The following is a 22,876-nucleotide window of genomic DNA, read 5'->3' as shown; positions in this document are numbered from 1 at the left end:
CTCCTATAAAGCAAGTCAGCCTGCGGGCTCACATTGATCAGTGGAAGAACAAAAAAAAAAACAAAAACAAACTTGCTAGATGGGATACCTTGTTGGTTGGAAAACCCTGCCTCTGCCGTGTGTACTGAGGTAATCCATTGCTGTTGGCTGCACATTTGAACAATGCTAATGCTGTTCTAGACTTTTACTGTGTAGCTGGTTACCTGCTTGCTGTGGACAATGTGTGTGCATCTTCATCCCTTGCTTTTACAAGAGCCACAATTTTGAGTGGATGTGCAAAGTTTTGAAAAGGCATTGTGCAAAGGGGCACACTGATCTATTCTGTAGTTTAGTTTGGAAATTTAGGGCACTTAGGCAGCTGGGAGGTGTGCTTTCCGTGTATAGTAAATGAACTAGTACTCTTCTTTTGACTTGTTTAAGTATGTGTATGTGGCTTTTATTTTATTTTATTAAATCTTGGTTGTCATCCGACTTGGCTTTTATTCTTCTTAAGAGCCTCATTTTCCACGCAGTCAGACTGCAACATCTGGAAGCCATCTCTTTCTTGGCAGGGAAAGATGTGACAGACACAATGAGGTGTAACTTCTACTTTTGTTATCTTACCTTTACCTTTTTTAAAAAGACACCTAAAATGAAACCATTTTAAAGATGTGTGGGAATTTCAGGTGTGTTATTGCAAGGCTCAGGAATACAGTTGGGAAGAATTACTAAAGAGTAATATAGGTATTTTTTCTTTAAGGGTCATAGTTGCATTTATTGTACAGTTGATTGATTTTTCACTATTTCGTAATTTTTATATGAATTGGTTTACACCTTCATTTTACTGGACAGTGTAAGTTACTAAATACCAATACAAAAACCTCATATGATTCAAACCATAACAGTATGTTTCAAAATAGTATTTAACTTACTGCATTAAAGATACTGATGTTATTAATGGTACTTCAATGAGTAATCCTATGGCTGTGAAGCACTATAGCATGCTCTTTTCCTTCCATAATAGTCGTTCCACGTATTTAATAAAAATAGCAGAGGTCCAAAAAACACTTTTAATTAGAGGGGGACTCTGATGGTGAAGTTGAGGTTGACAGAGCTATTACAATGGTACAGAGGTCCTTGTTTGTTACTCACTTTTCAAGTCTATAAGCTTGCTCTGAAGTCTAAACTTCACTATAGGTTTTAGCGTAACTTTTTTCATTTTCCACTTTTTAAATTTCCCCTCGCCCCAAATAAAGACTGTTTAAGGTTTTGGGTTCACAGCATTAAACTGTGAAAACAAATTTGGTTTTCTGTTCACTGATGTGTGCGCTACCTCTGGGGACCTATGTTTTCCACATGCTTGGCTGTTTCCTGGCTGGTCTCCTTCTTGGGCTCTCATGGTCACCATCACCTGTTTGCTGGGCATCTCGTCTGAAGGCTGGTGAGAAGTAAATGGTTATGTAGGTATATGCACAGTCTGCTTTAATGAAAAAAATAGGAAATGCATGTGAAAAAGGAGTAAGGAGAATGCTTTGAGGAGGAGATGGCTAAGACTGGGCAGGTGCCTGATGAATTTCCAGGTAGAAGATGCTATCTCCCTGCAAGGGTCACAGGCTGGGTGCGTTCTTGCTGCCTGCCCCCACAGTGGGTGGCCGGGTGCAGGAGTTGGGAGCCCAGGTGCAGGAGTTGGGAGCCCAGTGGGGGCTCTAGCCCTTCCTGCCTGCTTGGCCCCGCTGCAGCCACAGAACAGCAGGCTGTTGGCTGTGGCTGCTCCCAAGGGAAGGGCAGGAATATTAGCAGCAGCTATGCGAGGACTCCAGTTTGCCACTTCTCTTGCATACGTCTGGTCCTGCTGGTGATGCACTGACATTGGCAAAGCTCATTGTGTGCTTTGTTGTAAAGGGGTAGAGTTCAGCTGCCTTGGATACTGCATCTACTGACTTGGGTGGCTGCAGGAGGAGTTGATGTGGTTGACTCATCCAATGGAGAGCTAATTAATCATGGGAAGAGGAAATGGTTTTGTTTTCATAATTTGCTTGCTGCTGGTTCACTTGAGTGCTAGAAGGGAGCAGAGACTTTCCTGTGTGTTTGGGGAGTGGGAAGGAAGACTGCTGCTTTCAGCAGCAGCCCAGAGTGTTAGAAAAGCATGTTGTGGGGTGGCTCTTTCCCACTTAATCAGCAGACTTGTTGCATGAACTAAAGAGCAAATAATTACGAAAATTGAATAAAGAGCAGGCCAGGGAATAAAAATGGTAGTGTGATGGCATAATATCGACAGCCACTGTGATAGTGCTTTTTCATTTTTTGAAAGATGAAGAGAGTTGTGTTGACAGAAGTGGTGTGGAGGGGGTGTAAAAGCTGGAAGTATAGAAGAAATTAGACTGTGAAGAACGAGACTGAAAAGATAAGACTGGTATAAATTAGGTCATTTGGGTTCTTTGTTGGAGTGTTAACTGTTCAGTGCCTTTGGAACTGTGGATTGTTATTGTGTATACAGACCATGTCTCTGTTGGTAAGCATGGAAGAATGTAGATTGATGAGCTCTAGTTCAGGTCTTCATGTAAAGGAATTACAAGACTCATTTGTTAAGCAAACAACACAAAAATAACCACACATCTAAAGGTATTAATTGCATTATTGTTCAGTTTAGTCTTAATTATGCTGTCATAATATGATCAAAACTGCTGATATGGTTATAAGTAAATCATGTTAAAGTACAGTTGTTACGATACAGAAGGCTACTTGAAGTGTGTTTTCTATATTTTACTCAAATTACAGAATTGCTTTAAAGCTGCTTGGCAGCTGAAATACTAGGTTGTGTAATATTAGTCGAAATAACACAGATAGAAATAGCGCACTCTTTCAGGCCTATAGGGAATGCCATGCAGTTGCTCAAAACCTCACTTAAAAATCCATTTATGAAGATGAATGCAAAAGTAATATGAAGAAGCATACTTATTTGTGGGGGGGACCCAAACAACCAAACCTTATTTTACAGAACAAAAGTTTAGACATATTCTGGTCTCTCAGAGAAGTAGTGAGGGGCATAATGTAGTTGACAGCAGCTTTCTTTTCTAAAATAGTTAAGCGAAAATATTGGACATACTTCTTATCCTTTATTTAAATTTTATCTGACTAGCATTTTAACTGTTGCTGCTGCATAATTGGCTCCGAAGCATCAGCATCTCTCATTCATGGATAGATAAATAATTCAGGGTTGAACTTTAGCCGCACACTTCAGCATCACAATTCTAGAAGGTCGTCTTTTCTGAATTAAGAAAGTGAGGTCCTCGATTTTACAGGTGATTAACTGAACTACAGGGAAAAATCAATACATCTCTGAACAGCCGTCCCGCATTTCCAAAATCTTTGTCTTGGCCACAGAACTGTTTTTAAACTTTGCATCACTGCCTTCCCAGAAAAATGATAACCGTTTTACTGATTTGCCTTATAAAACTTCTAGATAATAGATGACCAAACCAAAACACAAGTACCTGAAATACCTTGCTCTGAGCTCCTTAAGTAATAGTCTAGTTACTGCACTGTGCAACTGCATGAAACACAAGCTTCTGGGACAGATCTTGTGATTCTTTATATTGTGTGCGTGTGTGTATATATATGTGCATGTTCTTTTGACAAAGGCTGCTTACTGAATTATCATTTTTTTTAGCCTGTTTTTGCACATAGTAGAAATTGCGAGAGGACAGGTAGCATTCAGCAGCTGCCGATAGCATATGTGTTATTGTGTGAATTGTGCTGGTGAATTTTGTCAACTTTTGCCAGTTCTCAACATTTGGCCAGTATATTTGAGTTAATCACAACCATACCTAAATTAATTATTCATGTATTAGGGAAAAATAACCTTTAAAAATTTAAATCTGTTTTTCAGTGAAGACACATCTGAGTTCTTCATAGTGTTTCATGCTTAGCTTTTGCTTTTATCAGTCCAATTACTTTAAATAGAAACTCCACTTAGAGTTAAAGTTGGCAATGTTATGTATGATTAGTGTTCCCGGACTACATCTGTTGTTCCAGTGGTGTTTTAGTTCATTAACGTTTTGTTAGCAAGATTTTAAATGGCAAGGTACAATAAAGGGATGCATTATTTCTGCTATTAAAATGTATTTTGAAATTCTTCTGCTTGCTTTTGAAAACCAAATACTGAGGCTAGTCGTACTACAGCACCTGCATTTCTCTCTTTGGAAGAGTCATTGAATCAAACATATATGCATTTATTTCAGAAAAGATGCAGGAATCTTCTGGTGTCTTTATGTAATATAAATATAAATCTAAAGGAAATGTGCTACGATATTGTAGCTTTAGCAATCTATTATAAAGTTTATTGCACAGAAATAACTAGGTCAACCTCTGGATGACCTGTCTTTTGGAGTTTCTTCAGTTAGCTTTAGGCTAGAGCTCCACCTTGTGATCTTTCAGCAGGATACATTTCCTTTTTATAGTTAATAATTTAATTATGATTTCACAAAGTTGAGGGACTCCAGAAAGTTTTCACAGACTTGAGAGAGTTCAGTATCTTCTTGGGAAAATTAAAGTTGGAATTCTGTGAGCATGCAAAAAAGAAACTGAAGAAGAGATGATTTTTATGATGCGCCTCAGTTTAGATTTAACTTATTAAAATAATCTGCTTATTAGAGCCCATTTAATAGGTAACACAGACTTTCACCGTTTGGAATGGCGTGTGCAAGATTTTCACTTTCCACTTTCCTCTATACTGTGATGAACTTGGTATATTTTAAAAGTTGTGATAGGATGCTTATATGGACCACTTCCCTTTCCCACTGACTTCCTAAACCGGGTGCTTTGATGAGTCATCAAGTACGTATGTGAAGAAGATACGTAGTAGTCTCGAATTTCCAAAATACGTTTACTGAGATCAAGGATAATGGGGAATGACCAATGCCAGTCTTTTCCCATGCCAAAACAAGAGAGCATCACATAAAATTGAAAAGTGATGAATTCAAAGCAAAGAACATGCCTCTCTGTAGTACGGAGTTTGGCTGTGAGAGTTCTTGTGTGGAATGCCATTGCTCCATCATTGAATATTGAGTTCAAAAAATAATTGGAAATATCAATGTAAAAAATATTGACGAGGGGTTGTAGAATACAGGGACAGCCTCTCTGGCTGAAAAAATCCCGGAGTTGTTTCTGGGTGCTGGGAAGGTATTCAGGGAAAACATTGCTAATAACAACAAAGCAAACGTGTTCTTTCTTGGGCAGCTTCTGTTGGCCACTGCCAGAGCGGGCACGCTTGGCGAGCCTGACCCTGCTGGTTGAGAAACAAAAGTCTGTGTTATGTTCTGTACGTAAGTAAGCCTTTTAAAAAATAGCCTGTACTGGGATGAATGCAAGGGGCTTTTTGGTCATTGCTGGAGTTTGAGCTTGACGCCAGAGATCCCTTACAGTCTTACCTCATATATTCTGGCAAGGCATTCATCTGTCACTACTGTTTTCCATAAGGCCAGTATATGGTTGCACTCATGAGGGCCAAGTTTCTTCTTCCTTCAAGATAAACAGTTCTTGAAACATAAATCTTAGTAGCTTAATGCTTCGGTCTCTAGCAAGAACTTGATATTTCTTTCCCATTTTGAGACGATTCTGATCAAAGAATGCCATATTTGCTTTCATATTTTGTTGTTTGTACTAAGATGAATGGTTCTTACAAGAAGTTCAAGTTGATATAAACTGCAGCCAGCTAGTTTTGCCAAGTCATTTGTTTGACTTGTTTGATGTGGAGAATATATACTTCAATCATTTACCCATCATTTTTTATAGTTTTGTTACTAACTTTTTTCTTTAAAATGTTTCTGGGATTTTAAGAAACTTTATGGAGGCTTTTTGCAAAATTTGGTAGGACAATAGATTGGCTTTTCATAAACAGAGGAAAAACTCTGTTAAATCTGTGAACCAAGTGGTTAACTTCCTTTGTTTCTCAGTACTTTCAAATTTTATGGAATGGGTAATTTTAGTATTGTAAATAGGGAGTATTAATGAGCCAAAATACAAAATTTGCATGTAAGCATCCTGATTGTCACTTCAGTAGATGTGTTGCTTCTCAACGTTGAAAAATGTAAACCAGGAGAAGTCAAATAGCGACATGTTGATAGACAGGTTGAACTTGAAACTGAGCAGTTTGCTTTTTGAAGTTTGCCTCACTGGGACTAAATCACAAGCATGCCCCAAAAAGGATTTGTAGGGCTGGATCTCTTTCTTTTTCTCTTTTTTTTTTCTTTTTTTTTTTCCTTTCTGTTTCTACACCTTCTTCCCCCCTGCTTTTTACTGAGGTAGACCTCTGAGGAGGTGCTGGCCTGATCACCAGGGCACTAAAGTGTCCTATGGTATTTTTCCAAGTTCAAGGAATCAGCAAATCTTTTAAAAAAAAAAAAAAAAAAATCCAAAGTGCAGAACATTTTGATGCGTCACCAACTAAACTTAAGCCTGTAGTTTTTACAGCCAGCCCAGATGGTATAATAGCCCCATGACACCAAAGGAGGGAGTTTTACTCTTCCCTCCCCTGCTCATGGCTATGCAGTCTTTTGTTTCCCATGCACTGGCTATGGATACCTGCTGTTGAACCAGTTCAACTTGATAATCCAGGGATAAAAAAATTCTTGAGGTATATTTTGCCCATTTTGTTGGGGAACTGAATCAGGTGATACTGAATGACCGAGCCTACAAAGAGAAATGGCAGGGGAGGGGATGTGACCCTGCCTGGGAATGGTTGTTTGCTAAAGAGAGTGTATAAGCAGAGCAGGAGAGGATGAAGCGCACCCCTTGTGCCCCTGTGGTTTTGGAGAAAGGAGGAATGGGGTGACAAAGGTTGCTGCCATTCTGCAGCAGCAACGTTTTTGAAGGTTTTTATCTTCTACCGTGTTTTGGATGGAACACTCTTTAGCGGTTGCAGACTATCTTGAGATTCACCAGTCTGTCTCAAACCTCCTCTCGTTTTGCTGCTATTTCTTTCCACTCTGGTTCTCTACTTTTATGTAACTGTGTGAAATGTGAAGAAATAGAACATAATAAGTTCAGGGTTTATGGTTTCTCTCAGCTCTCTAAATTCTGGAAGCTACAGTGGCCCCTAGCATTCAGAGTAAGCACTTGCAAGGGGAAAAAAAAAAAGTACAGCCTCTATCTACATGCTCGACTGAAACACAGTCTCTGAAGCATAGCTACCAGACATTAAGCAACATGTGCTTAGCATGCCAAAATTAAATCTCTCCCTCAAATACCTTATCGCTTCAGCAAGCTGAAGAGTCAGCAGGCTTAGACTCTGGAGGTTTTTCTCCTTGCTATTGTATCTTGAAAATACCTGAACATCATACTTAATTTAACTGTATAAAAGTTAGCCTGGGGCAGACAATTGACATAGGAAACTTAAGCCTGCATGGTTAAATCTCACATTTAAAGTATGAAGTGAGGCTTTTCTCCCCTTAAACGTAGGAAAACTAGATAAATAACAACACTTATTAATAGGTGGCAGTACTATAATTAAGTTGAAAAGCAAGTATTTCACAATCTTACAAAACACTATGCTGTTTCTAATGTTTTTCTTTATAACGTGGATAGTGTTATCTTCCTTGATATTTTTATAATCTTGTCAAATGCTGTAAATGTTAAAACTGTTGTAAGCCTGGTTTATCAAGTCTGCAAGACAGGGAATTGTGAAACAGGTGGCTAGGTTATAAGAACTTGTTATAAGAGCTTATCCTTGTGGAAAATGTCATGGAATTCTACAAATTGGAGATACAAAGTTGGTATGCATAATGTCCTTAAATGTACACATATTGGTGCTTTAAATTGAACGTCAAATCTGGTTTTGGTTTGGTTAACCAGAAATATCCTAATGTTGGTAAGTCTGGGCTCTGCAGTGCGTGCTGTTACAGTTCAAACTTAAATCTAGTATGGATTTAGAAAGAAAAGCTATTACTTGCGAGATGTTAAAGAAAACCATTCTAGTTTTCTCATCCTGTGCAGAAAATGTTTTTTTGCCAAATGTTTTTGTATTTTATTTTACTGTGATGCTTTTAAGATTTGTGGAGGTACTTTCTGGTAAGGTCATGGGAGGAGTCAAAAATATGAAATCTTTAAACAGGAAAAAGCTTGGTTGGAAACAGAGGGTGGTGTGATCTAAATTTTCTGTGTTTCCAGCTTTTTAATCCCTTCCTATGTGGAAAAATTTTCACTGTATTTATTTATTTTATTGTAGAAGTTGTCCACTACAAAGGAAGAAAGAAAAGTAAGCTTGTACTTCAGACTGGTTTTTGAATATCTTTCTAATACAGTGGTGTTCCAGAAGATGATAAAGAAATGATAGCAGCTCCAGAAATACCAACTGATTTTACTCTCCTTCAGTAAGTGTTTTAAGAATTTGTAGTTTCATTTTTAAATGCACTAACTCTTTTTAGTGTTAATACATCTGGTTGGTTTTCCCTTGGAAAGAAGGAAACAAAATGAGGGAATAGGGTTCTACATTTTTTTTTGTACTGAGGTGTTGATAAAGCATCATCTGAATTCTTAAGTATTTGGCAGTAATTAAGTATTTTAGAACTGCTTCATTATTTTAAATCAGTTTTTAAACTTCACAAGTAGGAAGCCATTGCGACAGACACAGTTTTGTTTGTGGTGTACATCTCAGGTTTTTTCTTTCAAAATGAAATGTTTGATTAAGAAAATATTTGGTTAGGAATACCAAAAAAAGTTTCCTTCATTAAAGCCTCTTTATAGAGAGGAAGTAGTTGAGGTATTTGCCCTTAATAACTGGGGCAGGTTGCCTAATATTTAAAATACCTAATGACATGCTTTGGTTAAAGCCAGAGTCTTGGCTTCCCTCAGGCATCAATCCTTGGTGTTTTTGACATCATTTTATTAGCTTGCTAGCATTCCTACAGTTTTTAAGAAACAGACATTTGAATTTTGGGTATAGATTACATTTTAGACAGGGAAATAAAGTGATTGTTTTAAGCAGACCAAAAGAATCCAGTTCCTTACCTTGTAATTGTCAAGAAATTGTCATAAATACATTTCAACAGTGTTGAAACGGATTGAATTGGTATAAAATCTAAAAGATACAAAGATACAGTTTTGTATCAATGAGGTTGTTCGTGGCTTTTTTTCCCTTTTAATGAGAAATAAACAGAAGATGTTTTATTATGAAATACTGTTTTTACAGCTGTTTATAATGGTTTGGGTTTTTTTTTTTTTTTACTCTGTCAGTACAGTTCATTGCTTAGTGAAATGTTTGGAATTTGTGTTCTGTTCTTTCCTGTGAAAACAAGAGCGCCTAGGAAGTTATGAGGAATAAATATTTCTCACCTTTTTCTTTCTTCCTTTCTCGCCCCCCTCCCGCCCCTCCCTCCCTGCCCCCCCACCCCAGGTTGGAGACTTCAGTCCATACCATAGTATGTAGTCAACAGAACCAGAAAGAGCAAAACACATCTTAAAAGGCAGAAAGCTCCTTTCAGACACTTGCAGTAGAGAGACACCTGAAGTTTCTGGATTGCTGTAGAATGTTATAAATACATACATAGGAATGGGTCTCCTGTGCCCCCTGGTCATATTTCTGATTGTTAATTGAATCAGGAAGTGTGTATCAGAAATCTGTGATAGCATGCATACTGCCCATATGTGTTTAAAACAAAATCTGCTGGCATCATTTAAGTTCTATTCTGCAGGAAATGTAGAAATAGAGAATATATAAGCTAAGAATTCTCTATTAATAATTCAGGTGATTTCACACACATAGCACACCCCCCCCACCTTGATGTTGGCAATAAATGATTTGTGTATCAATGCAGCGTATTTTAATGATGTATGAAACTAAACAAATGAGGAAGTTCATATATTGTTTAACAGCTTTTTACCTTATAAGCCTAAACAAAACTACAGGTTATCTTTTTGATGGAGAAACCTTACCTAAATTTTTTTTCTGTACCTTTCAACGTAAGTGCATACCTGTTAGCTGCTTAGTTTCTAATAGCATGAAGAGATCTGCTGAGACACTTTGGTTTTGAGGGAAGGTGGTGGTTTCTTTTTTTGCTGTTGGGTTTTTTCTTCCTCTCTCTTTTTTGTGTTTGTTTTTGTTTAAGTATTTGTAGCAGATACTGTGTCTCTGCTTTTTGGGATGATGTAATGTTTATCATGTGCCAAAAGAAAGGTTCCCAGCCTGTTGCTATTTTCTACCCACTTTCACATCTTTTAACCTTAGTGTATGGCTTTTTTCGCAGGTGAATTGTTTGGAGGAGGCAGGGCAGGGTGGGAGTGTGAGGATATGCTCTGATCTCTTCCTCCACAGTAGACTTAAACATAAGGTGGTGGCGGTTTTGCTGTTAGAGTTGCTTTACTGGACTGAGAGCACAGTGTGACTTTATGTAGTATATTTAAGAATGTTCCTGATGAAATGTGTAAATGGTTTGTCTTTTTATCCTTGCAGGGAGTCTGAAACACACTTCTCTTCCGATACAGACTTTGAGGATATTGAAGGAAAAAACCAAAAACAAGGCAAAGGAAAAGTATGTTCAGTTTATAGGGATACTGAAACACTCCTGCTGTTACAAACTGAAGAGTTCAGCACTTGCTTTGAAGCTGAATGAGCTAGGAATATTTTCTGAAAAAGCGAGTGTTCTGTCAAGAGAATTCATGTTTTTATTTGCATTGAAATGCTTCATCTTGTGTATTTTCATGATATTTCCTTAGTGCTATGAAGGCATAAGGGAGGTGGGGGAGAAAAAGATTAACTTTGATTTGATTAACCTCTCTGCATGTGTTCCATTGTATACTTAAATTTGGTGCTAATGCAGTCTGTTTTGATTGGTGTCATTAATTCTGTCTGTCTTTTAATTTGAAAAGTGAACAGAAACCAATAATTCAATTAAAAGGGTTTATCTTATAGGTCATAGACTGGATGTTTCACTACCTGAGTGGAGAGGTCTAAACCCAGTTAATAGCCCTTCTCTCCCCTCATCAGACAGATGTCCTGGCTCTCCACCTCCCCACCCCCCCACACACACCCCCCACACCCCCTCAGTGGCTCCTGCCCTCTCACTTGGCACCACCACATCCCACGGGTGGGCTGCTGCACCCACCTGGCCAGGCACCCCATGTACTGGTACAGAGTGCCCAGCTAGTAAGAGGTGGTAAATAGTTTTGTACAACAGTTGTTTAACTTCTGTTTAAAATATTTTTTCTTTTCTTCTTTCTGTAAGTCACACGTGATTTGGGGAATCAGATACAAAGACACCTGTCTGCACTTCCTCACTTGCCAACATGTGCTCAAATTAAAAAACCCAAAAGGTTAATGAATTGCAGAGGAGACTTTGCGACGTGTGTTAAAGGAATTGCCATAGCTATTGTAAATAAAATCTGTATAATCTGTTTTACAGTTTAAATATGAGAAATCTTTGTGTCATATGTTGTCACTAATCACAATTTTAGTTGTTAGAAGATTTTAAATGAGGAAAGGAGGAAATGGAATCTGTAGAATTCTTGTCGATCTTCGCATCAGTTAGGATCAGCTATTATTCTCAACTTTGGATTTTGAATCTGGTTCCTGAAAACAAAAGGCCTTGTGTATAGTTGTCATGGTGCTGAGTAGTAGTTTCAGTTTTTTTAATTACTACGTAATGCACAATTAAAATTTCTTACGCGTGTGTGTGTGATTGCAGACCTGTAAAAAAGGAAAAAAAGGACCAGCAGAGAAGGGGAAAAGTGGAAACGGAGGAGGGAAACCTGGTGGTCCAAATCGGATGAATGGACATCACCAACAGAATGGTGTGGAAAACATGATGCTGTTTGAGGTAGTTAAAATGGGCAAGAGTGCTATGCAGGTAAGACTTCGGATATCTCTGTGACTTGGATGAATATACCATTTAAATGTAGCGATATTTTCCTGTAGATACATTTTAATAAAATGAAGCCTAAAGTAGTAAAACAACTTCTTCAATTTGTAGGTTTTTTGTAATAATAGTTTGTAGTAATTTGTAGATTAAGATTTTTTTTAAAAGGTGTTTTTGCGTGTTAAGGTTTTAATTTTAACAAGCTGATTTTTCATTTCTGAAAGTTGGGTATGAATTGTCACAAACATAATGAAGAAATTCAAACCGTGATTCAAACTGAATTTTTTGGTATACTGAATGAAGAAAGGTTGGTTTTGTTCATATGACTTCTGAGGCCTTTTTGTGTGGCTGTAACTAAATACAACTGTGGTTTATGCCTATAGTTGTCATTGAATTTAACAAGAAATCTGTAGCTTGTAGATGCTCCCAGAGTTTAGATTATCTGAAAAGAAAGAATTGCATCTTCTCTCTCACCCAAAGTAAAATCAGTAGCTACAACTTAAGCGCTACTCCCCCCCCACCCCCAAGCTGACTTGGCTAATGGATATTGCAGCACACCAAGTGGGTGGAATTTGGGTCAGGAAGTTTTAACCTGTTAAAAGCCTGTGCATTAGGCACTGGCTCCATTGCATTTACTAATAGGGCTGAAGTCAGTCTCTTAAGAAATTTAGTGCTTTTAAAAAAATGTATTTTAAATTCAGTTAAATCAGCAAAGCATTTGCTTAACTGTGTGAATCTTGCAGTGGTGAGAGGGTTAAAGTGGAAGGCTGTCAGCCATGAAGCCTTCCTGCTGACTCACTCATGTGACTCCTCAGCAGCCTGGAGGAAAGACTATCTTTGGGATTGAAAATCTAGAGTTTACAGCTTCTGTGATCCGCAGGCGGGAAGCTGGGTCTACGGACAGTCCTCTCAAGATTTGCAGGCTCCTGCATTAGAGCTGGGGACCTTATAGCCTGAATTCCTTGGCAGAAAATTAGCGCATGCTTTTAGAAAAGAATAGACTACTTTGATGTATTTGCACAGAGAAATTCTGATACTTCCGTCATTTGTTTTGTTCTGCTGTATTTCAAAGCGGGTGGAAAAACTATACTTTTCTAACTGTTGCTGTGTGCGCTACACTTTCAGCCAGTTATCAGTGGTTGTATCTTCATGCCATTTTAGCTGTTTAAAAGTCAAAATCTTTTGCTTTCCAAGAGCAAAATGGACCTTTGCCAGGTCTGATGACTCTGTTGAATTAGGGAATCAGTGCCTGGCTAACAGACTGAATCTTAGTCAATGCTCTGAAAACAAGGCTGCTTAATATTTGTCTCGTTCCTAGCATTATCCTTTGCTTGCACAGTGACATTCTCTATAAGCCTAACTTAAGATGTTTCCTAGATTATTTCGTCCCCCCCCGACAGGTCAGTCAAATTGGTACTAGTTCGTAGGTTCTGCTCATACTGGGGAAGACTATGACAGTTTCACTTTGAGTTTTTCATTTTTTGTGTCTTGCTGGCAAAAGTTGTGCATCGTACTTATAAACAATCTTAAATTTAGGGAAGACGGATTTAGCTGTATCTTTGATCAGAAATTTTTCTGCATGGCACTGTTTTATTTGTCCTCACAGCATTATTGCCTGTGAAACACTGAGGAATACAGACAGGAAGCACTGGAGATGCTGCATAGTCCAGTTGCCTTTCGGAAGTTCTGAACTATTTAATAATCTCTATTTATTTAGAATTACTCTAGATTTTAGGGCAAGGTATCAACATATTAAAAACCTCAAAACTGAGAGCTTGATACTAAAATGAGTCTCTTGTGCCTGTGTTAATAAATCAATTGTATGAAGTATGTTTTCTGTAGTAGACAGTTTGTACTACACACAGGGATGGTTTAAACATAATTGCGTGTAAATTCTGTTTTCTCAAAATATTATCACAGGTTTCCTCTTAATTTGTTTCCCTTTAAGGTTTTTTAGTAAAATGCCCTTGTTCCTATTTGGTTTAGTGACTATGGAGTAATTAATGTCCGTGCAGCATAGTGCAGTGCCGTTCATCCTGTTCTGTGCGTGGAGTACAGCTCATCAAAGGGGCAACATTTTTGAAGAGCGTAGTGAGTTTTAGCTGTTGGAACTGAACACCTAAATAAGTATCTTTAGAGAAGTGTCACTAGTTTGTGAAACAAAAAAAAAAGGGGAAAACCTGCTTCTGTAAAATATACCAATAATTTTTGCATTCTCCCTCAAAAAAAGTTGTGGTAGGACTGTATGGTATTCCTGTGCTTTATGTTTAGGTGTCGATTTTGTACTTGTATGTGTTTTTAGCATAAAATGATTTATTTCCTTGAAAGGTGATAATGGTGGCAGTAAAGGATCATTTCAAACATTTTGTTATGTATAAAAAACCACAGAGTTCAAGTTATTTCTGGAAGGAACAAGAATCACTTCCTGGAAAGCAGTTAATACTCTTCAATTTATGAAAACTAAAATGTGCCTTTATATTTGTTTCTTTTCAGTCTGTAGTGGATGACTGGATAGAGTCATACAAACATGACAGAGATATAGCACTTCTTGATCTCATTAACTTCTTTATTCAGTGTTCAGGCTGCAAAGGTAAGATTGTATGTTTGCTCATCCATTTAAGTAATATGGTATAATTGTCACTCTTTGCTTTTTTACTACATGTGCTGTAGGACTGCTCTATCCCTGCAGTTAGTTTACAGTATTAGATACTTGTAGTTAAGCTAGTATTTCTGAAGGTGGGTGCTGGAGATTTAGAAATATTATACTATATTTTAAAATGCTGATTAAGCCTTTTATATTGATCCCAGAGAGAATGCAGTACTGGCACTTAACAATTACTACATCTTCCTCTGCTCCTGCTGTTATTTCAGAAATACCTCTCTCTTCATGTTGATAGTTTAGCTTGTTCAGTCTTGGAATTATAGTTTGGATTCATCTAATTCTTATCATTGAGTGTTTTGAGATTGTTTCATAGCCCTTGCAGAGGTGCTTGATTTAAAAGATCTTATGGACAGCTTCATGGTAGCCCGTCCACAGTAAGATTGTATTTCCATATTCTGGTTTTCTTTCCTCGTTTCCATATCCTCCATTCTCGTCCCCCTCACCTCCTCCTTTTGAAGAGGAGAAGGTAACTTACCCTGCGGTGTCACTGTGTGTGATAGAGTAGGACTGGATGTAATTCGTTCTGCTCAAGCATTTCTCTCTGTCCTGTTAAACTTTTAAAGTGCATAAATCTCCAGAAAGCTAACAGCATTCCTCAGAGGTTATCCATGCTTTCAAGAGCAGTGACCTTTTGATTATTGCGACCAGATAAAACTACAGAATCTTTTAATGCTTTCTGAGATGATCCTTGTCATGAATTTTGCAGTATAGTTGTGGTAAACTTTAGGAGATCTATTTGTTTTTATATCACCATTTACACTCAAACAATTTGAGGCTAAGACAAATAAAAATTGCGTGAAATCACTGTGTTTATTACAGTGCAGAAGATAATAAGTAGCAATAGAACTGTTCAAAATTGTTTTATACCATTTAGAATCTTGAGTCCTGAAAGGTCACTTCAGATTAGTGTAGTCTCTTGGCTGATGAAGAGGTGTCTGGCACAAGTATCTTCGATGTCTGAACACATGTGAATGAGTAAGTTCTAGATGTGTGTGTACATGCACACAAACACACTTTTAAAAAAGAATAATAATAAAGAACACACACACACATAAGTGTATATGTGTGTGTATATATATATATACGTGTGTGTCTATATATATATATATATATATATATATATATATATATATAAAAAAGGTATCGGTGCCAGGCGCTTGTTATACACGGATGCTAAAACAAAAATGTGTAACTTCTTGAAAAATACATGTATAACCTGTAGGTTAGCTGAAAATTGGTCATTTTTACATTGTAGCACGTACATTGTGGCATGTCATCTGCCATCTACCTCATATAGAAGTGCTAATAATCTAATGTCTAAATTGTAGGAGTTGTAACAGCAGAGATGTTCCGACATATGCAGAATTCTGAAATAATCCGAAAAATGACTGAAGAATTTGATGAGGTAAATTTAATGAAGTGCTGATAACGTATTGATATGAATTTCTTTTTTTTTTTTTTTTTTTTTTTAACCTGTTCTAATCTTACTGGATCTTGTTGCTACAGGTTTCTTTCAAGGGTAAAGGTCAGATGCAAAAATGACAGGACTTTTTATGAATTAAAATCTTGAACTCTTATTTCACTGAATTTGTAAGATTAGGAAGTAAAGCGCTGTATGTATATAACTTGTTTTATTAATGGCTTAAGAAATCGGTATCGACTTTCAGTTTTTGCATGGTGGGAACTCCTACTACTGTGGAGCTGTGTGGGATGCCTCCCCCTTCCTGCTGTGTATGTCAGGCCTTTAAGTCATCGAACTTTTAAAATGGTTGCTAAATTAATTTCTGTGCATTCATTAATCTACAAATTGTGGGGATCTAAATTTGATTATTCTCCAGTTGAAGAGTAATGTTTTGCCTTTCATGGAGGTTATAACTTTTTTCCCTTTAAATTGTCACTTAACTTTCTGTTCCACTGAGTTTTGGGGTAAATGAGGTAAACCGGGTTTTTGGGTGGTTGGTTTTTTTTTTTTGGTGGGTTTATTTTTGAGTGGTATTTCACCCTGTGTTCAAAAGAACATAAAGGTATCTTTAAAACCTCCTCCCAAAATCTGTCTAATACAGAAATAATTTCCCCCCACCTAATTAAAATCCAAAAAACATGGGTAACTTTAACAGAGGGGAAAATGTAATATGTTAAAAGGATTTTAGTATTCCTTAGAACTATCTCAGTGCGTAAATAGATTTAATTACTATAAGGCAAAATTGTATGGCATTTATAAAGCTTCAGCTGGGACTGTTTGTTCAGGGTGTTTCATCACTATGTTATGCACACTCTTCCTTGTAACAGAATTCTGATGAACAACTCTCAGATTTCTAATCCCTTTTCATGGTTACTTTCTTCATTTTTGGCTGGTAATGTTGTTTAGCCTCTTGAAGAAGCTGATCACAGAAGCACTGATACACAAATGATTGTCAATTGAATTTCCGCCCCCCGCCCCAGTCATTTTACCTTTGTTTGTAAAGGTTTCCAAATTAGCATAGGAACACACATTTGTTATTTTCCAGGTGTGATAGTAGGTTGTTTTATGAATTCAGGAATCTTTCAATCTGATATGTAAGTATCTCCCTGTAAACTTTATTATGGTCCTGAACTGAGTGTTCCTAAACCTGTCAACTGTTCCTGTGAGGGTTCTTATGTTCTAGTGTAACCTGGAGGAGATTTGTAAGGGATATGATTTTTTTAATTTTATTTTGTTCTTTTTCTAGAGAGTAGGCTAGAAAGAGGAAACTTGTAGTTATTTTAGTATATGTGGTTATGTGCAGCTTTTATGGTAGGACTTGCAGAGTGTTGTTTCTGCATATAACAAGCCTGAGTTGCAAAGTAGATGCGTATTTGTGGAATCACATTCTTCTGATGTATTTTTTTTGTAGCATTGGAGATTTTGGCTTAAAGTTGTACCCATCTCTTTTTAATCTTTATTTAATAAAATAGCTTTTAAGATGTTTGAAAGAGTTTCCTATTTCCCTCTTTGTTTTTTAATAGGATAGTGGAGATTATCCACTAACTATGGCTGGTCCCCAGTGGAAGAAGTTCAAATCCAGTTTTTGTGAGTTCATTGGAGTACTCGTCCGGCAATGTCAATATAGCATCATATATGATGAATATATGATGGATACTGTCATTTCACTCCTTACGGGGCTGTCAGACTCACAAGTCAGAGCATTTCGGCACACTAGCACACTGGCAGGTCAGTGGATTATATTTATCTGTGTATTGCTTCCATTTTATGCTTTTTGTTGCACAGGAAAGAATTGTTCTGGTTGAACTTCTTAATATTTGACATTCAATTCATGTTTCCTTGTGTGATGCGGTTTTTATCTAGTGCAACTTGTTTTGGTACAGCGTTCTTATCTTTTTTGGTTTTGCATTACTGAAAAACACAGTATTTAAAAGCATTCTTTACCAGCTGTCTAGTATTTAATTTTAGTTAGCTTTAAGTCTAGTAGAAAAAGTACATAGAAGGAGACTTTTCAGTTGATTCTATAAGTTTGGTTTTGGTCAAAATAAGGGTGTAGGTATCTTTTTAACCTCAAATGCAGTTGAACCTGTTTATGTCAACTTCAGTTGACATAGGTCATTAGGTCAAACAGGAGTAGTATTTTAGATTGGATGCAATTTGTACTACAAATTTAAATTGCGCTGGATATTGAGGCCATGGCACAATGTAATTGAAAGGAGCATTTCTGTTCTTTGCATTAGAAATAATTTTAAAGAATGCTTCATCAGTGATACAGTCACTAAAATTCTGTATGGTTTTAAGTAATTGTCCTTTTTATGGGAATTTCTACCCCTCTCCCCCCTCCCCCCCCCCATCTGTTAAATTACAAAGAAATTCCTTATAATTTAAGTATGGAGTGGTTTAAATAAATATATCATTATATGGACAAAGAATAAGCTTTTTGGATAAGGAAGTCCTAAATCTGTGTTGATTAATGAAGCAGGGTCTCAGTCTCAGTTGGCATTGTGCAGCAGTCCACTTACGTAAGGCTTATTATAGTAATTTTAGTCTGAACAAGATGAATTTAGACTGTACCTGAAACCGAATTTTTGCCACACTGGAAATAGTTCTTGTTATTCGCCAGAACGGGCTAGTTTAGACCTAGCTTCGATTCTTGACTATCTGACCAGTTGTTCATGGATCATCTCCTTGAGTATCCATCAGCACACTGCACATCGGGCTGCCGCTGTGGGACTCCCGCTAGCCAAGGCATTCATTATGGAGAGAGGAAGAAACCCTTTTATTTCAGGAGAATATACTGTTTCTGCTGTATCATCAAATTGACTGCTGTACCATATGACTAATACAAATTTTAGTTCTTAAAAAAGTAGTTTACCTTTTTTTTTTAAATTTTGAGTTCCTCCTGAATAAAAGTTGTAGAAATTGCCCTGTTGCATGTTAATTTCTGTCACGCACAATAATTTTTATCAGTAGTTTGTTTGCATTTGTTCACATCAGTAATAGATTCTGTTGATTTTGTGTAATTACATGTGCTTTTCATGTGAGATTACAATTTGTATTCTTGAAGATTGTGTTTTATGTGGGATAGAGGTGGCCAACAAAATCCTTGTATCCATATTTACTATTATTTGCTGTAATTTTGGCTTCTATGATTAGCTCAGACTTGTTCTTTTCATTTTGATATCCTTGGAGATCACAGTGTGTGATGCTACTTCAATTTATCTGCATGTCTTTACGCCTTACTCATCAACTTCATGCTAATGTTACATGCTTAATAATGTTCTGCGAATGCTCTGCCAATGCGAGCCCTTACAGAAGTTCTTAAGAAAAGCAAGTATATTATTGACCACCTCCTGGTTTCTGGAATAGGCCTATTTGCGCTCATTTTAAAAGGGTGGATTCAGAAATAAAAGCACCAAAAAAAAATCCCACCCAAGTGTATGTTACATTTTCGTCAGGTCTCTGGCTTCTACTTGGCTAGTGTCCTTTGTCTGCTTCTGCAAATAAAGGAACATTTAAAGAAAAAATGGCCCTCATTAAAATTAAACTGAGGGGAAAATAATGGTGTGATATGATGGAGTTGGTTGTCTAAGGTGTTTCCTTTTGAAGAAAGAAACTTCTTGGGTGTTTGAATGATTTGGTAATATCAGTCTGCTCTGGACTTTGTTTGTAAATCTTATTTCACCTTCATTTTTTGGGGAAACATACCCTGTATCTCAACTCATCAATAATGCTTTTAGCATTAAAAAACTTTTAAATAATCCTTTTCATTTTTTTTTTTGTAGCCATGAAGCTGATGACTGCTTTAGTGAACGTGGCATTAAATCTTAGTATTAACATGGACAATACACAACGGCAGTATGAAGCAGAACGAAATAAAATAATTGGGAAACGAGCTAATGATAGGCTGGAACTCTTACTACAGAAAAGAAAGGAGGTTAGTGCAACTGTCTGTAGCTGTTGTGCATAGGATGAATGTTGATAAATGACAATTAATTAATCGTGTTCTGTAATTTTTTTTTTTGTAAAGGTAGTTCTTAGCCCCTCTGTTTAAATCTTTAAATTGCTCGTGTTTAATGTTTGAAAAACTTTGAAAAGGTGCATCTTACCATCTGCTTTTCTGTAAAAAGCTGTAAATGTAGACTCCTTAAATTTTCATATAGTGCTGCCTAAGTAAAGTTAGGAAAAGAGACTGCAATCAGTAATAGATAATTTTTGTTGTATTTCTTGACTAGTTTCCTTAAACAGAGCTCAAATATGTGACAAAATTTACCATACATTACCTGCTTTTTTGCTTCTAGAGAAGAACCCTGTGATCGTGGGGCAAAATGCTGCTTTTATGTCAATACTGATCTCAGCAGAAAGTGTGTTTAAAGGCTTTAGATAAGGGTTTTTCTTCTACAGAAAACACTATCAAAACTGAAAATGCAATCTACTTCTGTTTTCTTTCTTTTTGTGTAAGAGGGACTTGCTGATTCATTGCTGACAGTGCTGTCTTATTGAAAGCCCTAATTCATTCAGGTTGAATTTTTTATTTATGGGGAACTGATGTTTGGGGTTTTTTTGTTTGTTTGTTCTAGACATTAGAAATAACCTTCTTATGATCAAAGGAGACATTTCACCTTTGCTCTTCAACTTTTGTGCTGTTACCTGTTAATATTTTTACTTTCTTGACAATTCAGATGAGCTAACAACTTCTGTGTCCTGTTTATCTCACAAAGATCTTGCAGTTTGAGACTGATCTCTTAAACACCCGTTAAATGTAGATGCATGTGCAGGACCAGTCCTGTTATAAGTAATATATCAATACACAGAAAAGGCAGTGATGTGAGAATCAAGACTTTTCCCAATCTCAATTGCTCATATGTATGATTGGCTTTTAGGATTTCTTACCAGCTTGTCTAGTTTCAGTTTTGATTTTCTGGGTTTTTTCATTCTTCTACTGAATGAAAGTAAGCTTTGAAGTAACATTCAATTGTTTGTTTGATTTCAGGTTTTGTTTCATTTATAAGTCAGCCTTATTCACTTTAATCATTGATTTTTGTTTTTTTGCATGTCTTTTGTTTTAATATTTTGTATTTCCCCCCCTCCCACTTCAGAGACTACTGTGGGCAAGTGTTAGATTTAGGCCCAGAACATGTTAAATATTTTGCTTTTTCAGTTGTCGACTATTCTCATTAACATTGTCTTAATTTGTCATACCTTTATAGTTCAAACTGCAAAAAGAATATGCTTGTCTGCTGACAATATTTAGTTATTTTGAAATCTTCTAACCAACCTTCTTGCACTTTCAAAGCAAATACCATTTTCTGTGTTTTAAAACAATGCATGTATCACTTTTCATCTCATTTGCATGTTTTGCTCGTCTTGTTACTTTGAGTCTGGATTTGTCTCCTCCATTATGTTTCAGCTTGATATTCTTAAATCAATTTTTTCTGTGATACCTTACTCAGTTTCTGCATTTTTTTTCCTCTCTAATTTAAGTAATGGAGGAGGAAAGAAGTATTCAAAATAGAGTATATGCTGCTTATGTAGCCATTTGCAAAGTTCTTCATCTGTATCTTGACTCTTTATATTACAAATTCTTTAGCGTACAGAAAAGACTCCTTGTAATACAGTTCACATGATTTGGGTATTGCTCTAATAACACATGTCCATAAAAACATAGTAAGTGTATTAAAAATTGGGTTGAACATCGGGCTTAAAAAGTTACTAGAAAATTAAATCAAGTTTTCCTATAAATAACTTAAGAAGGAGCTTGCAGAAACCCAAGATATCTTTGTTACAGTTGAAGAACAGTTTTCCAGTGATCGGAATTACTAAAATTTGTATGCTGTCGTAGATATAATTCCTTAAATAGTAGCATATTGTACTGTGAAACAGACTGGTGAATGTTTCAGGAAAGGATTTCATGGCCACGGTTGCAGATGTTAACTTAATTTAGTTTGTCTAGCATCAGCACCACCTAATTTGACTGTAAAAGTGCTGCTCACTGTTGATGTACTCTGTTCATTCTTTCAGCTTCAGGAAAATCAGGATGAAATAGAAAACATGATGAATGCAATATTTAAAGGTGTTTTTGTGCATAGATACCGGTAAGTTTCTCTAAGTAATTTGTAGCTTCGTCAATTTATTTTGGAAGCTGGTGACAAGTTATTTCTAATTATTCATCTGTTTGATCCTGTTTACCTGCTTCGTTCCATAGAGATGCAATTGCTGAAATAAGAGCTATCTGTATTGAAGAGATTGGAATATGGATGAAGATGTACAGTGACGCCTTTCTCAATGACAGCTACTTAAAATACGTAGGGTGGACTATGCATGATAAGGTAAGCTGCATTGAGGAAAAGGAGCAGAATCATGAAGCGTAACTCCCTGTTTATGCTTGTTGATCTCGCCAGGCTAGGTTCTGATCTCTTAACTGTTTTCATCAGTCGCTGCCTTTCCTTACCACTCAGAAGCATTGGTGTTTCAACATATATATATAAAATAGACTTGAATCTTTTGAATGGTTTTAGAGAGTATATATAGATTTTAAAGGAATTTTATTATTTGTAAGGAAATGGATTTTTCTATTTATGTATTGCTGATACAGACTTCTACTTTATAATACTATTTAAAATTAATGCATTTCACGTGAAGTAATCCAGGCATATAGCCTAAGTCTAACAGTTTCAGTATTTTGCCAAGTCAAGAAACTTCTTAGCTTTCTCAGCGAGCTGTAAAAAGCATGGGAAGGGTCCCCTTTTGTGCTGATGAGCGCCTCAAGCTGTTACTTACCGGCTAGAGATTGTTCTCTGCTCGGAGTGGTCAACAGATACAAACTGTATCTGTAAACTGTATCTACTTGGTAGTTCTGATCTAACAAGAGATGGTCATTAATGATATAGATGTTGCCAGTTTTAATTTAAGTGAAAGGAAACA

At 36.7% G+C, this 22,876-nt stretch overlaps 1 protein-coding gene across 9 annotated transcripts in view; it reads left to right on the top strand.

Moving 5' to 3' along the window:
* The window catches only part of STAG2 (stromal antigen 2), an 81,918-nt gene that overhangs the window by 28,581 nt on the left and 30,461 nt on the right, over nt 1–22,876 (top strand). For 8 of the 9 annotated variants that reach the window (XR_008468610.1, XM_054215581.1, XM_054215583.1 and 5 more), the window contains exons 2-10: nt 8,204–8,348; nt 10,427–10,505; nt 11,658–11,819; nt 14,322–14,418; nt 15,819–15,895; nt 17,476–17,680; nt 19,738–19,889; nt 21,974–22,047; nt 22,158–22,281. Coding sequence is in view for 8 of the 9 variants with exons in the window: in XM_054215581.1 (XP_054071556.1) it covers nt 8,305–8,348; nt 10,427–10,505; nt 11,658–11,819; nt 14,322–14,418; nt 15,819–15,895; nt 17,476–17,680; nt 19,738–19,889; nt 21,974–22,047; nt 22,158–22,281 (1,014 nt within the window). In the remaining variant the exon portion in view is untranslated. The remainder of the gene's footprint in view (nt 1–8,203; nt 8,349–10,426; nt 10,506–11,657; nt 11,820–14,321; nt 14,419–15,818; nt 15,896–17,475; nt 17,681–19,737; nt 19,890–21,973; nt 22,048–22,157; nt 22,282–22,876) is intronic. The other variant, XM_054215582.1, reaches the window with a different exon arrangement.

Source organism: Rissa tridactyla, chromosome 9 (assembly GCF_028500815.1).
Source record: "Rissa tridactyla isolate bRisTri1 chromosome 9, bRisTri1.patW.cur.20221130, whole genome shotgun sequence".
In the NCBI taxonomy this organism is placed as follows: Eukaryota; Metazoa; Chordata; class Aves; order Charadriiformes; family Laridae; genus Rissa; species Rissa tridactyla.
This window is presented reverse-complemented; position numbering and strand designations above follow the sequence as displayed.